The sequence below is a fragment of the Panthera tigris genome, chromosome D4 (genome assembly GCF_018350195.1).
Source record: "Panthera tigris isolate Pti1 chromosome D4, P.tigris_Pti1_mat1.1, whole genome shotgun sequence".
Taxonomy (NCBI): domain Eukaryota; kingdom Metazoa; phylum Chordata; class Mammalia; order Carnivora; family Felidae; genus Panthera; species Panthera tigris.
In genome coordinates, this window is record NC_056672.1 from 44,571,688 (window position 1) to 44,589,555 (window position 17,868).

Genomic DNA, 17,868 nt, shown 5'->3' on the forward strand with positions numbered 1-17,868 from the left:
TTCAGTGAGGATAACACAGAACGATCTACAGTTGCCATTAGCTTTCTCATGAGGAAAGCTCTTTCCTCAAGAGGAGATGAGGAGTGGAAAAAATCAAGTTGTTTCCTCCACTCCTCATCTCCTCTTCCTCATGCCTTTCGTTCTTCCAAGCTCAGCCTCAATTCTAATTTTGTACCATCTGCAAACAAACTTGCTTAGAAGGAAATGCTTGTAGTTACTCAAAGTGACATGGTGGTTTATATTTAAAAAAATAAAAGCGCCACAAAATAAAGCAAGGTTCAAGAATTAAATTAAAAAAAGAAACAGTATAGTAATTATAAACACTGAAGTCCTAAGCCAGGGTACTCTAGTAATTTTTTTACCTATTTATTTAAAATAACATCTTCCATGCTCACTGACTGGAAGAACTGATGTTGTTAAAGTGTCCATACTACCCAACACAGTCTACAGGGTCAATGCAATCTGTATCAAAATACCAAGAGCATTTTTCACAGAACTAGAACAAATACCACTAAAATTTGTATAGAACTACAAAAGACAAAATAGCCAAAACAATCTTGAAAACAAACAAACAAACAAACAAAAAACTGGAGGTACCACATTCCTACCTTTCAAGATATACTACCAAGCTGAAGTAATCAAAAGAGTATGGTACCAGCACCAAAATAGATACATAGATCAATGGAACAGAACAGAAAACCCAGAAATAAACCCACACTTCTATGGTCAATTAATCTATGACAAAGGAGGCAAGAATATGCAATGGGAAATGGTGTTGGGAAAACTGAATAGCTAAATGCAGAAGAATAAAACTGGGCCCTTTTCTTATACCATACACAAAAATAAACTCAACATGGATTAAGGATCTAAATGTGAGACCTAAAACCATAAAATTTCTAGAAGGAAACATGGGCAGTAGTTTCTTTGACATCAGCGGCAGAAACATTTTTCTAGATACGTTTCCTCTGGCAAGAGAAACAAAAGCAATATTAAACTATTGAGGCTACAGCAAAATAAGAAGCTTCTACACAGGGAAAAAAACCATCAACAAAACAAAAAGGCAGCCTACTGAATGACAGAAGATATTTGTAAATGATATATCCAATAAGGACTTAATATCTAAAACATGTAAAGAACTTACACAACCCAACACCAAAAGACCCCAAATAGTCCAATTAAAAAATTGGCAGAGGACCTGAATAGTCATTTCTCCAAAGACGACATCCAGATCACCAACAGACACATGAAAAGATGCTCAACATCACTAACCATCCAAACAATGCAAATCACAACCGCAATGCAATATCACCCCACTCCTGCAAGAATGGCTAATATCAAAAGCGTAAGAAACAAGTGTTAACAAGGATGTGGAGAAAAAGGAACGCTTGTGCACTGTTGGTCGAATGCAAACTGGTGCAGCCACTGTGGAAAACAGTACGGAGGTGCCTCAAAAAGTTAAAAGCAGAACTACCCTATGACCCAATAACTCTGCTACTGGACATTTACCCAAAGAAAATGAAAACACTAATCTAAAAAAGCTATCTGCACCCCTCTGTTTACTGCAGCATTATTTAAAATAGCCACGATACGGAAGCAGCCCAGGGTCCATCAACAAATGGTTAAAGAAGATGTGGTGTGTGTACAGAGTGGAATATTAATCAGTCATAAAAAAGAACGACACCTTGTCATTTGCAACAACATGGATGGCTCTAGAGGGTATTATGCTTAAGTGAAATAAATCTGTCAGAGAAAGACAAATACCGTATGATTTCACCCATATGTGGAATTTAGGAAACAAATGAACAAAGGAAAAAAAGAGAAACAAAAAAAGCGGGCTCTTAAATACAGAGAACAAACTGGTGGTTGCCAGAGGGGAGGCGGGGGGGGGGGCATGGGGTGAAATTCGCGAGGAGGATTAAGAGTAAATTTACCACGATAAGGACTGATGTACACAATTGTTGAAGCCCTCTGTTGTACACTTGAAACTAATATAACATGGTATGTTAATTACACTTGAATTAAAAAAATGGTTATACAGGGGTGCCTGGGCAGCTCAGTCAGTTGAGCGTTGGACTCTTGACATTGGCTGGGGTCATGATTTCACGGTTTGTGGGTTCAAGCCCCGTGACGGGCTTGCTGCTGTCAGCGTGGAGCCTGCTTCGGATCCTCTGTCTCCCTCTCACTCTGCCCCTGCCCCACTCGCACTCTCTCAAAAATAAGTAAAACATTTTTAAAAATGGTTAAATAAATAGTATCACATCACATCTGAGGACCCCATACGTACATTTTCTCCCATGACCAAGAAAAGCAAGGAAATTCCTTTTCTCTGTGTCAACAATTCTGAATATTTCTCCCTATTCCAGCGCCCCCACATCCCTATCCTCTGTATCCTCAGAATTCAAAGGCAGTTTGTTGTCTCCAAACACTTTAGTAATGCTGTTCCATTTTCTCCTAATAGAAGGATCTTTGACTTTATCTGGGAACATCTCACTGTGCCGTCACCTTTAGTGACCTAAAGTAGCCTCCTACGGGTGATTTTTCTTTGAGGACCTTGACACTGCCTTGAAAGTTTCCAGTCATAAATCGTTACCCACTGAGAACAATTTCTCAGACTTTTCTAAATAATTACATAGACTCCAAAAGAAAACCATCCTCTACCTATGCTGTTGTATTATCTTGTCTCCTAATTCAAAGAAAGCGCAACCTACATTTTGAAGGACTTAGAGACACTAGAAAATGAAATTACCGAACACAACTACAAGATTCAAAGGGAAGTGATCTTCGAACTGTAGGACACCATTTGTTATTTGGTGGCACCTTCTGGGAAAGCTTGATATTGCAGCTCAGCTCTGTTAAACATAAATCCCTCGCAAAAGCAAGTGGGAAAATTCTGGGGGCAGGGAAATAGTGATCATATAATAATGTGAAATCCAGAACCACGGGAGTCTGTTGTATTTGAAGCAAGCGTGTGTAAGAAGTCAGAGATCCCTGGACGGTTTACAGCTCTTCCCTCCCTGTGTATGCCAAATCCAGCGCTAAGGACAAGCTATCACTTCCTGAAGACTGTTGGTAAAAGTCCAAATCAATAGGTAGGTCAAAGAAACATGATTCATAAATGGAACAAGAACATTATACCAAAGGCTTTCACAGCACTGACGCCAATGTCATGAAGCATATCTCTGCGTATGTAATAGGAATCCATGGGAAAAAAAGATCTGCTTCGCTCTGAAACCCCTCGAGTGAGCTCCTACCAAGTGGGATCAAATCCTGGCTCCACCACATGGCAACTGTGGCCAAAGCTCTTTCACCCTCAGTTTCCCCATCTATAAAACGGGGATAATAATACTACCTACTTCCTAAAGTTGTTTTCAGGATTAAATGAGTTAAAACAAGTCAAGTGCTTAGACGGGGGATGAGCACATAGAAAGCCCTCAAGGAATGTTCAACTACAGGCATCCCAATGGTATGGTAAAGCTGGCCATGCAAAGACCATGTTGGATCACATCTTTGATTTTGTGTCTAAAGATGACAGATGAGACAATTAGGTAAAGATCATGGGCCCCAGAGTGAGAAACAATAGTGCACTGAAGAGGCAATGCAGCTCTCTTGAAGGAGGCTCATGGAATTTTTGAGACGTACAATTCAATACAAGTAAAAATGCTGAGTTTTGGCAGTTATGGGTAACAACAACTCTGCAATGATAGAATCCCCTATCTGCTCAAGGCCCTCGGCTACCTAAGGGCTTCTAACAAATTATTTAGTTTAAAAATTGTGGAACAATTTAGGCTTAGTATGATACCCAAACAAGGAAGAGAAGAAGCCCCTAACTCTCTTTTAAGGTAAAAATCTCCCTTTTGACTACTCCAAATCCTTTTTTGGACTAAGTCAGGAATGTGGCTGAGTAAATGAAATAGCTGATTCGCTGGACCATACCCACTCCTCTACCCGTTCACATGTGACATAGAAAACAAGCAAAAAAGCAGCTGAAAACAAGGGCAGGTGAAATATCTCCATGCACTCAACAAAGTTAACTTTCTTCCTATTGTTTTAATCAAAGTTCCACACTGAGCTGAATCTATCAGAGGAAGGATTGCAACCCTTCAGGTATGTTTACCTCCAGTTATAAAATGCAGAGAACAGGAGTCCAGAACAAGAGCCCCCCCCCCGCCCCCCCCCCCCCCCCCCCCCCCCGAGGCAGGGCTGCCCTTTAATGAATGGCCTCTCCAGCTGCTCACTCACTATGCTTACAGACTTTACAGCTCTTGCATGTGCTGGAATTACAAGTCATTAAAAAGCCACTTTGAAAACACAATAAAGACCTTCTTCTCTGACTGCCACAACCTTCCATCACATAAAAACCTAAGGCCAATGCTTCAACAACAGGACGTTTACTGCCAGCTCCAGACAGTTTAAGCAGGGCAAGGAACAGGGTGGGGTGGGAGGAAATGAGGCACAACAAAAGAGGGGAAGTTTCTTTTTCCTTCTTCCTTTTTTTCTTTTCAAAAGAAATTTCTGCTAAGGTGGTTTGAATTCTTTATCCTGTATCTGAACCACCACTGGTAAAATGCTATTAGAAGAGATTTCATCTCTTTCCCTCAAGAAGATTTTAACCAAGAAAACAACGTTGGTAAAACCAAAGTATCAAAGGACAGGATTATAATCTCATTCCTCACATGGCAGGTTGAAGTGTGTAACATTTTCCCCAAATGCACCCTGCCCATTTTCAAGGAAAGACAGTTAAAACTTTTCACATCTGCACTTTTAAATCACAATTAAATCTCTACAGAACAAGGCAAAAGCAACGGCAATGATAAGGAAATTACTACCAAAACCACATCTGATTACAAATACTTATTTCAGTTTTATTTTACTCTGTCCCCCTTCTTCTCTGCTATGAATACCAAACTTCCCCATATCACAAAACATGATCAACCCAATAGATTTCTCTTCGGAAGCTGAATTAAATGAAACACAAAACCTACGGAAATACAGGAGGCGTGATAGATAGTTGGGCTCTTTTTAATTGTCAATTAAACTGTAAACAAGTTCATGTAAACCACAATTATAAACTTTAAGTTGACAAGGATACAGACCTTCACCCTTCTAGCTGCTAGCACATGTCAATCACTAGTAAGGTTACTTTCCATAAATGACCATCATGACCACAAGGTGATAATTTCCTAAACCAAGAATAGCCTTACTCTAACGGGAAATACGGAGGTCCTTGAAGGTAAAATATTCTTAATGCTAACATTTATGTATATAGCAAAAACACGCTCTTACCATGTTTCCTGTATTTGCTAAATGTTCACCCGCTATAAACCACTCCCTCTGTCTCCCTGCAACTCTTTAATTCTGTCGGGAAAAATCACCAATGGATTTTCATGTGACCATATTAAATTTCTTTAGAAAAGAACAAACATTTCAGGAATTGCAAAATGTATTTAAAAATGACTCTGTGTAACATTAATAACAATCCACAGAGAAGTCATTTCTTAGGACGTCTTCCTTTAATAGTAGCAGCAATAAAACAAACAAGCAAGAGCCTACCTAATACAGTGCTAGGTATGTCCTTGTCCTTTACCTATTTGAAGTAAAAAGCTCAAAGATCCTGGGACACTTTTTGGCTTAACTTTTGATTTAAAGCTTTGATTTAAAGTCCTCTAATTTTCCAGTCACCGTGTAACAAATGCGTACCAATATCAAGGACATATACCTTCTCAAAACAAATTTCAGAGCAACATGACCTAGTATTTTTGCCCCTTTAAAACATATAACCCAACTCTTGAACAAGGACACTAGAGTTCTACAGTATTTCTGAATATCAAAAAATCTCTTTCAAAGCTGTATGTTATAAAGGTTGCCAGAAGCTACATCATACATATCATAGTTAACTAGTATTTTTTGGTTAATGTGCTCATAGGTGCTTTACCGTTTTCACAACAATCCTACATACTAAATACTATCACGATCTCCACCTTACAAGAGAATTAACTAAAATACAGAAGGTTAAAACATTTGCTTAAGATCACGGGAGGAGCTGGGCTTCAAACCACAGCCTGTCTGTCACCACACTACAAACTCCTAATTATTTGCTTACTTGACTACCTACCTACCTGGCCTGCCTAACCACTTATTAACAAATAAGTGATCCTTCAAAAACGACCTGTAGGAATACAAAGCATGGATGTACTTCTACTTTTCTACGCGAAGTATATAAAAATCTTAACCAAGAGGAACCATATGAATCAACAATCTAAGTAAGCTTCCAGTAATCAGTAATAGCACTGATTTTATTTTTATATAAAACCTGAATCTAACTTAGTTATGGAAAAGCTTCTTTAAAAAGTTCTTCCTTTTAGGGGCGCCTTGGTGGCTCAGTCAGTTAAGCATGTGACTTTGGCCCAGGTCATGATCTCACAGTTCATGGGTTTGAGCCCTACATCGGGCTCTGTGCTGACAGCTCAGAGCCTGGAGCCTGCTTCAGATTCTGTGTCTCTTCTCTCCCTGCCGTTCCCCTGCTCACACTCTGTCTCCCTCTTTCTCAAAAATAAATAAAATATTTTAAAAAGATTTTTTAAGTTCTTCCTTTTACTGTAACTAACCTGTACCCAGGTAAGATGTTTACAAGCTTACCAGGTAAATAATCTTTTCTTCCCAGCCCTTCCTAATTCTTCATACTCTTCCAATTTTTTTGTCTCTTTCTTCTGTTTCAAAGACCATGATCTCTGCCCATTGTGCCTAAAATTACCCACGACCCTATCTGCCATAAATGAACACAAATCTGGTTCATATTCAAATAATAAAGCTGGAAAGGATGTTAGATCAGATCATCTTACCACACTTACTCGGATACAGACATACTCACCACCAGGATATTACAGTATGCCCACTGAAGTTGGGCCTGTCCCAAGCTATCAAATCTGTTACTGGCCAAGGGAAAATCTGGGCTCCTCACTGCTCTCCATTACAATTGTCTCCCACTCCTTCTGTCTTGCCCACAGTGGGAACACCAGGTAGGAAGAAGGCCAGACAAAGGTGATCTCTACTATTGCATACAGGGAACTTTAGCACCTCCCTTCCCCTCCCTCCCTCCACCACCCTCCCCTTATCTTCTTTGTTCACAGAAAGGTCTTTTGAGTCATGGCTTATTTGGAACGACTTACATCAATTTTCCTCGGCTCCACCACCTGCATTTAGAGAATCAAACCAACAACAGCAACAGTAAAAGCACTACTACCAGAAAACTGATAAAGAAAGGGTATCTGTTGGGTTTTATACCCAAATAATATCCAAAAGCCTTTAGAGACTTTCTCTATAATGATGTGCAGAACCAGTTACAAAAACTCCTATAACAATTACTGGATATGTGATTCTCCTATGTCATGAATTGTTGTGAAAATTTGCTCCCTACTGTAAGGAATTAAGATTCTAACTCTTTACTCCAAAAGATTTTTAAAATTACGGCTTAGGATTAATACACCAAGTTGAACATGAAGTTTATGAAAAGAAAAGTCATATCTTATAAATCATATAGAAAAGGGAGGGAGCAAGAGACAAATAAAAACAAAAATGCACAGAGTTATCTAAGGACGATGATCATCTGGGACAATTTCATGTAGAAAGAGGTTTGCTTTAGGAATGTCGTTTAATCAGCTAACGTTCAAGAAAGATGCCTTTCTGACCATAACCTACTATAAGAAACACACACAGCCTATGAAATAGAATTTTTACAAACCATTACTCACCCATGCTGATTACAACGTATTCTGATTTTTTGTAAACACTGGTGACGACATGCTAAAATGGTTTCGTGGCTCACCACTGAATCCTAAGCCACAACTGGAAAACCTCCGTTTGAGAAGAGTCACAACACGTCAGAATACGGAAAGACTAAGTGGCTAAACCTGACAATCTTGATAGACTAATCACACCCCAAGAGGATCAATGGACATCTTAGGGTGATTTGAAATAGAAGTCAAACATACAAAAAAACTTTCCAAGTAACACCTAACTGAGAACAAGTTTTGTATTAAGAGGAGCCTAAGTCCACCTGGGTGGCTCAGTCGGTTGAGTGCTGGACTTTTGGTTTTGGCTCAGGTCACGATCTCACAGTTTCATGGGTTCAAGCCCTGTGTCTAGGCTCTGCACTGGCAGCTCGGAGCCTGCTTGGGATTCTCTCACTCTCCCTCTCTTTCTGCCCCTCCCCTGCTTGTGCTGTCTCTCTTTCAAAATAAATGAATAAACTTAAAAAAAAAAAAAAAGAGAACCCTAAGTAAAAAGCACAAGAGGAAAAATAAATGCTTGACGTGTTGGCACAAACCCATTAGTTCTCATTGGTTCAATAAACTATTGCTATAAAACATTTACCAAACTAGAACAAATTACCCCAATCTCTTGTATTTTATATGCTACTGTGCTCCTAATTTGATCTTCTATTACAATTTCAAGATTAGCCATGGAGGGTTGTGGGGAAGGAAGTAGTCTCTGGACAACAGGAGATCGGTTGTGACTCCACGTTGTCACCCCGGCTGCCCTTCTACCCAGCGCAAATGCAGAAGACAGAATCTGCTACGAAGTCCCTCCACCTCCGCCAGCACTCGAATCAGGAACATGTGTATGGTGAACCCGTGGGACAGAAAGAGAAATAGTCTCAAATTGCCAGCAATTTTTAGCCAGACATCTTCCTTGACCATTGTCTAGAAATACTGACAAGCCAAAGTAAGGAGATTATTTGGACTGGTCAGGACTAATAAGTAACTTAAAAGGGCTAAAGATTGTTTAAAAAAAAAAAAAAAAGGGAATTTGACTTCAAAGTAAATAACATTCATTCTCTAGAACTGGAATGGAATACTATTTCAAATACTAATAGTTCTGTCACTGGAAGCATAAGATTTCTTATACTGGCGAGAAGTTAGAATAGTGTGAAACCCCCTTCCAACTCTGAGAAATCTGCAATTGTAAGTTTAAATCTCAACATCAGGTAACATTTTGGAGGGACGTGAAATGGTCAGATGGTCTTTTAGGCATCCACAAAAGTTAATCCCACCCGTCAGCAAAAACAAAGATCACATACCCTGACCATGGCCCCAAAGGAAGAAAAAAAAAAAAAAAATTAAGTGGCTCTTTTTCAAAATACCACCACCGGCTTTCACAAGCACAAATATGTGTCAAATTTTACCAAATTATACATTTTAAATCTATACGGTATATAGTTATATCGATTTTGCCTCCAGAAAACTTCTTAAAAATACTATACCAGCTTCTCATCTCTGTAAACAAATTACTTCATAGCATTGATCAAAAAGATCAACGTTATAGCTGCACCCCAATATTTTCTAAATTTGTCTTTTAAACTTATTTTCTCATATATTCAAGTTTTATCGCATTCTTCTCACTTTCCTAAATCAGCAATCGTCGAAAAGCACAGTAACTAAGTGCCAAGGAGCATCTCAATTTTCCTGCTGCTATTCAACACAGCCCATTATTACACTACGGAACGTATCTTTCCTTTAACAATTCCCATCACAGTCCAAATGTCTGCCGATTCTTTAATGATTTCATTTCCTTCTTTCCATTAGTTAAGGAAATTCATCTCTAGGCCCATCCATGCTACCATTTCACGGTTCGGCTGTCAGTTTCTTCCCTCATCCTTTATCCTACAGCCATCTGAAGTAAGATCTGAAGGCTAACATGGGAAAGGAGGGAAACCAACAAGACTACTCACGTCAGATTTGGAGGACATGTTCTCCTCCACGTCGGAATCGTTGGGATCCACGATATCATCAAATGGTGGCAGAGTCGATTTCTTCTTCTCTGAGGTCTCACTTTCGATTTTGACCTTTCCCATCTTGACATGAGATTTATCTTTTATCTGTTTTTTGTCAGCAGAACAAGTGAGTATCAGCGGTGGCGCGCTAGAAAAACTTTTAAATAAAGCCTCTGAGCTACTCTTTTTCCTTTTTTTGGCTGAGAGTTCTTCGGAATCTGCAATGGGGGGCCTTTTGCTAGGAGCCTTCTTGTCTTGCTGCCCACTGGTGATCGTGAGTAAGTTACTGTCTGGTTTTGGCTCTTTTGACATGGGTTTCGGTTCCTTGAAGGCCATCTTAGGAACTATTTTTTCTTCTTTCAGTGGTTTATTTTCTTTGGGTTTCTTAGAGGATTCTTTGGAAGATTTGTTGTGATCCCTGGAAGGTTCTTTGAAGGCACTTTTATGTTCTCTGGAGTCTTTAGAAGGTTTTTCCTTGTGCTCCTTCATTAACTTGTGAGGCTTTGAAAAACTGGTGCTGCTGCTGCTGCTGCTGCTACTGCTGCTGCTGCTGCTGCTGCTGCTGCTGCTACAGCTGCTGCTGCTGCTGCTACTGCTGCTGCTGCTGCTGCTGCTACAGCTGCTGCTGCTGCTGCTGCTGGTATGAATGCTCCTGTTCGGGTCCTGCAGAAAGGGGACAAGAGAACGCAACTCAGAGCTCCGGAGCAACGCGGGGTCGCCAGCCGGCTCCCCCGCGCGTTGCATCCACATACAAGGATCCTTCTTTGATCGCTCTCGAATGCATTTTCTTAGACACCAATCAGCACAGTGCAACAGGTGGGGACAGGGTGTGTGAGGAACACAGGGAACGAGGGCCACTGTGATCAAGGGGTTTAACGAGGCCAGCTGCTCTCCTAATCACGAGAAGCATGGCGTTCTAAACATTTCGGTTGGACAAATGTTCGCGGAACGCCTGTTCTAGGAGACACAAGGAAGGACGGCACATGGCCCCGACTCTTAGGAACTGCGACGTATCTAGGAGTCATGGCTGTTCCAAGAGCCACCAACGATGCGCTATGACCACAAAAGGAAGGCGGCCGTTGGTTCTGTTGGGGGTGTGGGAGAAGAATCGTTCAGAAATCTATAGAGAAGTAACGCCTGAATTAGATCCTCAAGAATAAGCAAGGCATTACTAGGAAGGGAAGAATGAGAAAGGACTTGGGAGACCAGCGACTAGAGTGAAGCACGACAAGGAGGGATGAAATTGTATTTGGGGAACAGCATCCAGCTACGGCAAAGATCGAGGACAAGGCAGAAAAAATAGCCCAGTGTCGCATGGTGAGGCCAGATAATATTAAATCTTAAATGGCTTTTTAATAACAAGAATCACAAGACCCAAACAAGAAAGAAAAGAATTCTCAATTTGAGATAAAAAACAATTTTTTTTTTTTTGCTGCCCAAATTTCATGGGAGTGTCATTTCATTAGGAAGTGTCTCCCATCCACTAGCAAAGAAAAGAGAAATCCAACAGAACAAACATGTCACCAAATAGTCATCAAATGGACTGAAAAGTCTTTAGCCAGTTACTATCGTGCAATCACGAGGAAAGAGTTCACCACTGCCTGTTCTATTTTACATGTGCTGCTTATTTTTTCACTGATATAAGTACCTCAGTATATATGACCTACACAGAACCTTTCTATTTAGGAACAAAATTTAAATTCATACTTAACACATTTGTGACCCTCTACCATTAATAGTAAGACTAGGACACAGAAGTAGATCCTGGACTTGTAAAAATCTACACCAATACGATAAAAGAAAAGCTCTTTCTTACTTACTTCCACCTTCTAATGGAACTAATGGCAAATACATGTCCAAATTTTCAACCGGAATTTACATCTCAAGGCTTGCTTGTTCTGCTGCACCTCTAACTCACTCAAAGTCAATGATCTGTACATCAATCCTGTGTCCCTTAAATATCTAGCAGAACTGAAAAGACAGTTGGGCAGGGGCTATGCTTTTCACTAAAACAGTCAATCTACCTATAGGGTCTACGTAAGAAGAAAAGAGAAAAGCATGTATATGAATAACTATCATAAAGTAATACTCGGGGTGCTTGGGTGGCTGAGTTGGTTAAGCCTCTGACTCTTGATTTCGGCTCAGGTCACAATCTCATGGTTTAGGGGTTTGAGCCTCACATCAGGCTCTGTGCTGACAGCGTGGAGCCTGCTGGGGATTCTCTCTCCCTGACCCCCCTCTCTCCCCCTCCCCTGTTCACTGTCTCTCTCTCTGTCTCTCAAAAATAAATAAATAAACATTAATAAAAATATTTAAAAAAAGAAAGTAATAGTCACTATAAAGGAAATGATCAACAAAACTAAAAGGTAAACTGTGAAATGGGAGAAGATATTTGCAAATGACATGTGTGATTAAGGGTTAGTGTCCAAAATCTATGAAGAACTTATAAAACTCAACACCCCCCCAAAAAAATAATAATTCAGTTAAAAAATAGGTAGAAGACATGAATAGACATACAAATGGCCAGTAGACACATGAAAAGATGGTCAACACCACTCATCTTCAGGGAAATGCAAATCAAAACTACAATGAGGTATCACCTCACACCTGTCAGAATGGCTGAAATTAATAGCACAGGAAACAACAAGTTGGCAAGGATGTCGAGAAAGGAGAACCCTCATGCACTGTTGGTGGGAATGCAAACTGGTGCAGCCACGGTGGAGAACAGTATGGAGGTTCCTCAAAAAAGTAAAAATAGAACTACCCTATGATCCAGCAATTGCACTACTAGGTATCTGCCCAAAGGATATAAAAATACAGATTCGAAGGGACTCATGCACTCCGATGTTTACAGCAGCATTATCAACAATAGCCAAACTATGGAAAGAGCCCCAATGTTCACCAGCTGATGAATGGATAAAGAAGATGTGCTGTGTATATATACACACACAATTGAATATTACTCAGCCATAAAAAAAGAATGAAATCTTGTCATTTGTGACAATGAGGACGGAGCTAGAGAATATAGCGCTAAACAAAATAAGTCAGAGAAAGACAAATATCGTATGATTTCACTCATACGTGGAATTTAAGAAACAAAACAAATGAATATAAGGGTGGGGGGGGGGAAGAGAGACAAACCAAGAAACAAACTCTTAACTATAAAGAACAAACTGATGGTTACCAGAAGGGAGGTAGATGGGGGGTATTAAGGAGGGCACCTGGGGGAGTCTGGGTGGCTCAGTCGGTTAAACGTTCGACTTTGGCTTAGGTCATAATCTCATGTTTCGTGAGTTTGAGCCCCACATCGGGCTCTGTGCTGACAGCTCACAGTCTGGAGCCTGTTTCGGATTCTGTGTCTCCCCCTCTCTCTGCCCCTCCCCCACTCATGCTCTGTCTCTCTCTGTCTCTCAAAAATAAATAAAAGATTAAAAAAAAATTTTTTTTTTAAAAAAGGAGGGCACCTGTTGTGAGGAGCACCAGGTGTGGTATGGAAGCGATGAATCACTAAATTCTACACCTGAAACTAATATTACATTGCATGTTAACGAACTGTAATTTAAATAAAAACTTGAGGAAAAATACTAACAATGAAAAATTACTGTTCTATGTTAGTGGACTATATATTTTTTTCTTACAATTTTTTCCTTATTTGTTGACACTAACAACAACAAAATGACATATACCAATCATTCCATTTATTTTTCTCAAGTGAGCATTTGGTCTCAAAGTTCTAAAATGGATAAAGTTACTATGCAAAGACGTGCTTTTATGCATCAAACTAGATGATTCCTTACAAAACATCTCAATCTGAGATTTGCAAGCAGAATGCTAAAGATAGTATTCATATTACTGAAACTACATTATTTTATAAATTCTATTACAAGACATTTCCTGGCATGTTAAGCAATACTATGAATAATTAAAATAAAGTATAATGGGAAAACTAAATTAAGGAAGAACATTTGAAATCTAATATCCTTCAGTTTTTTTTTTAATTGGTTTGTTGACTCACTGAATTTTGGCAATTTGCAACCAGTATTCTAATTATGGCTCTAGAACACCCAAGCATTGTTACTCAATATTTTAACCTTCATGGAGTATTATACATAGGTTTATAAATGTGACTTTTTAAAACACACAGATTTTTACCTACCAACATACTTTCTTTTTTTTTTTTTAATGTTTGTTTATTTCTGAAAGAGAGAGAGCAGAAGCAGGAGAGGGGCAGAGAGAGAGGGAGACACAGAATCCAAAGCAGGCTCCAGGCTCTAAGCTGTCAGCACAAAAGCCCGATGCAGGGCTCGAACTCATGAACCATGAGATTATGACTTAAGCCAAAGCCAGACACTTAACAGACTGAGCCACCCAGGTGCCCCTACCTACCAACATACTTTCTAATATTAAGCATTAAAAAATAGTAAATTTCAGTATTAAAAAAAAAAAAACTTCTACGGGGCTCCTTCCATGATTTATTTCTAAAACCCTTTTGAGGGACAAACTAGAATTCTTAATGCAAAGTACACAGTGGTATAGAACAGACTCTTGTGTCACAGAAAGTTTAGACTCCTTTCTTAATCACATACATATGATTTTAAGTATAAAACTCCAGAAATTTTATAACTTTTTGCTCCCACACTGGCCTAGGTATTTAATGCCCAGCTTTTCACCAACCCAACAAATCTTCATAGAAGCAAGCTACTCTCGCTCCTGCCCCTTTACAAAAAGCTTCCTTTAAATTATGACAACTGAGAGGTAAAAAGAAAAACGGTCCATAACAACACCCCAGATAAATAAAAATTTAGAAAATAAAAAAAAAGGTGAAAGGATGTTCCTATTATATAGACTACATTTCCTCTGTCCTGGATCTGTGATAAATGGCAAAGTCAGATGTATTGTCACCTGACTCTCTAGTCACACATGCAATAAATGTAAACCGAGGCTTAGATACAAAGTGAGGAATTGTTACTGACACAGAATAAAAGCTTGAACTGATTCTCAGCCTATCTATCCCACACATATCGGAGATCAAGTCACTGTTTTTTAAAAATTTTTACTCAACTATTAACCTTAAGTGCCGCTAAGCAGAACAGACTAATTACCATTCAATGGGGGGTTTACACATGTCGTATGATTCAAATTTTCTTTGCCTGAAGCTCATTAGGACAAAATGAATATCAATATTAGGGAGAATAAGTGTGCATAATTCAGATATCAAATATTTAAGGCAAATGACTATCTAAACAAACATGTACATATGTGCACTAACTTTACTACCTATGAATATAGGGTACAATATTGTTTTTCAGCCTCTCAGATTCTGCGGAATGCTTCCTTGTTTTAATTTTCTGGAACAGGATCGGTCCTTTTAATACATAATCTCTTCTAATAGACTTGTCAGCAACTCTAGTAGATAGCTTAAGAAAAGGCATTAACTGGGGCGCCTGGGTGGCGCAGTCGGTTAAGCGTCCGACTTCAGCCAGGTCACGATCTCGCGGTCCGTGAGTTCGAGCCCCGCGTCAGGCTCTGGACTGATGGCTCGGAGCCTGGAGCCTGTTTCCGATTCTGTGTCTCCCTCTCTCTCTGCCCCTCCCCCGTTCATGCTCTGTCTCTCTCTGTCCCAAAAATAAATAAAAAACGTTGAAAAAAAAAAATTTAAAAAAAAAAAAAAGAAAAGGCATTAACTACTGGACAAAATAAGGTTTTCTGATTATATGTGGCTTTCAATTGCTGTGCTATCATCACCACGTCTTCTTCCTAGTACCGCTGATAATGCAAAGCTGATTCTTTCTCCAGCTCCTGTTTCTCCTTTTTACCTAGGCTCCTATTTTCGGTCTCTGTCCCAATTCGACTGGCTTCTGCGTTGCACAAGATGTTTAGATTCGTATCTTTGTTCGGTGAAATTTGCATACAGACAAATAAACTCCCTCAGAAGAGTTTTATTTATCCCAACGCAAAAATTTCTCCTTTAAAAGTTGATTTGTCCACAGTGCATCTGAAAAGGATACTCCCTGGAAATTATAATAGAGTCCAAGAGTTTATGCATATGAAAAGCTAGGTAAAACACTCAAAGGTAGGTTTCAAACTAAAAATCTCTCTGTAATGCCACTAAAGCATGACAAATGGGGGGCACCTGGGTGGCTCAGTCAGTTCAGCATCTGACTCTCAGTTTCGGCTCAGGTCACGATCTCGTGGTTTCCTGAGGTCAAGCCTCACGTCAAACCTGACAGTAAAGAACCTGCTTGGGATTCTCTCTCTCCCCCTCCCTCCCTCCCTTCCTCCCTCTCTCTCTCTCTGCCCCTCCCCCCACTTGTGCTATCTCTGTCTCTCTCAAAATAAATAACTTAAGAAAAAATTTTTTAAAAAACCCACAACAAATGGCACAGGAGTGAAATACCATCTGAAACTATGAATCAAGTATAAAAATCCAGGATTGTGGGGAAAGAGGGGACCTTAAATTTGACTCACCTCCCCCAACTTTCATCTCAAATCCAACCCATTTGCCTTCTTGAACCAGTCAGCTCTGGGAACCAGCTGGCAGTGAATGGGGCCTGAAGAATGTGGCCATGGGATTATGGGCATCTCGAAAGAGGACTGATATGGGGCTTGCTCTGCTCTGGGCTCTAAGCAAGACACAGAAGACTTCCCACAGAAAACTGCACAAGGACTGCCAGCCCCCCCCCCACCCTCCGCCCCAAAGGTGTTCAGGAGACACTCAACAGGAGGGAGAGTCCCCTCTACTCCTGAGGCTGGAGATGCAAAGAGGCCAGAAGGCAGGCATAGGGTCGTCCAGGTGCATACACATGAAATGCACAACATGCCTACCTCTCATCAGTTATAGGATTATAAAAACATAAGGTCTCTTAATAACAACCTGAAACCCAACACACATATAAATAACATATCTACAGTAGGCGAGAATAGGACCTAGCAGATCTAGAGAACAGACCTAGAGAACAGACCTAGCAGATCTTCTGAAGGACAAAGATGAAACACTGAGGTCAAAAATGGTACAATTACTTCAGAAGAGGCATACCGAGAACGGACAATAATTTCTATGGGTTTAAAATATTATCTAAACTAAACTTTAAAAACAAAACCCTCCAAGTTGAATAATTCAGTAGATAAAGGAGAAGACAGACTCTTCAATGGTGGCGTGAACGATCAACTGGAAGAAATCTCAAAGCATAAGGATACAAAGAGATGTAAATCATTAATGGAAAAGAGAAGAAACCTGAAGAACAGATTGAGGAGCCCTAAGTGACGTACCAACCACAGGAAAAGTTCCAGAAGAGTCTCTGGAAGGAGGAAAAGGAAGAGATGGGAGAGAGGCAATAGTTAAAGGAATATGGAAGAAAAGGAAAGACTGAATTGCGACCTCAAAGGGCTCTTCAAGATCCCGGCAGGACTAGTAAGAGAAAAAAGACACACTCAAGAATATCACACTAAAATTCCTCAACTTTAAGAATAGAAAGAAAACTTTACAAGTTGCCAGAAAGAATAATTACTTAAAACTAAAAAGGAATGAAATTACATGGCACTTTTCATTTCTGACAGTAGAACTGGGAAGAACAAACAGTAAAATCAAGACTGCTGAGGGAAAAAGCAGCACAACCCAAACATCCTACACACACGGTCGGTGTGAAAGAAGTGTTTGCCGAAATTTAAGGATTCAAAGAGCACATCACCCACTGCCCCATGTAAGGAAAGGACTTGAGAAGGGACTTTAACCAAACAGTAACTAAATTAGAAACGAGACCTGTTATGTGTGGGAAGGTGGAGAGGAGACAGAAGTGTAATGTACTTTGCTTTCTACACAGAATTAAATCTAAATGGATAATCAACTATCTGGAATATGTAATAGAAGTGAAGTGCTCCATGTGAATTCCTGAAACACACACAAAAAAAGGCTAACAAAACTCTGGATCTGAAAAATTAAATTCTCTCCGTAGAAACTTCGGAAAGTTAGAGAAGGATGGAGTGTCGAGGTGAGGGAAAATGTTGGTATCACTTTTACATGGGAAAGCAGGAAAAAAATTGGATTACAAACCATTGAAAGGGAAGGTGGCCAATAATGAAATGGAAAAGTACAGGACTGC

At 39.8% G+C, this 17,868-nt stretch overlaps 1 protein-coding gene across 2 annotated transcripts in view; it reads right to left on the minus strand.

Annotated features, from left to right (window-relative positions):
- The window catches only part of MLLT3 (MLLT3 super elongation complex subunit), a 285,903-nt gene that overhangs the window by 66,423 nt on the left and 201,612 nt on the right, over positions 1 to 17,868 (minus strand). For both annotated transcript variants that reach the window (XM_042965146.1, XM_042965147.1), the window contains exon 5: positions 9,728 to 10,432. In XM_042965146.1, the coding sequence (XP_042821080.1) occupies positions 9,728 to 10,432 (705 nt within the window). The remainder of the gene's footprint in view (positions 1 to 9,727; positions 10,433 to 17,868) is intronic.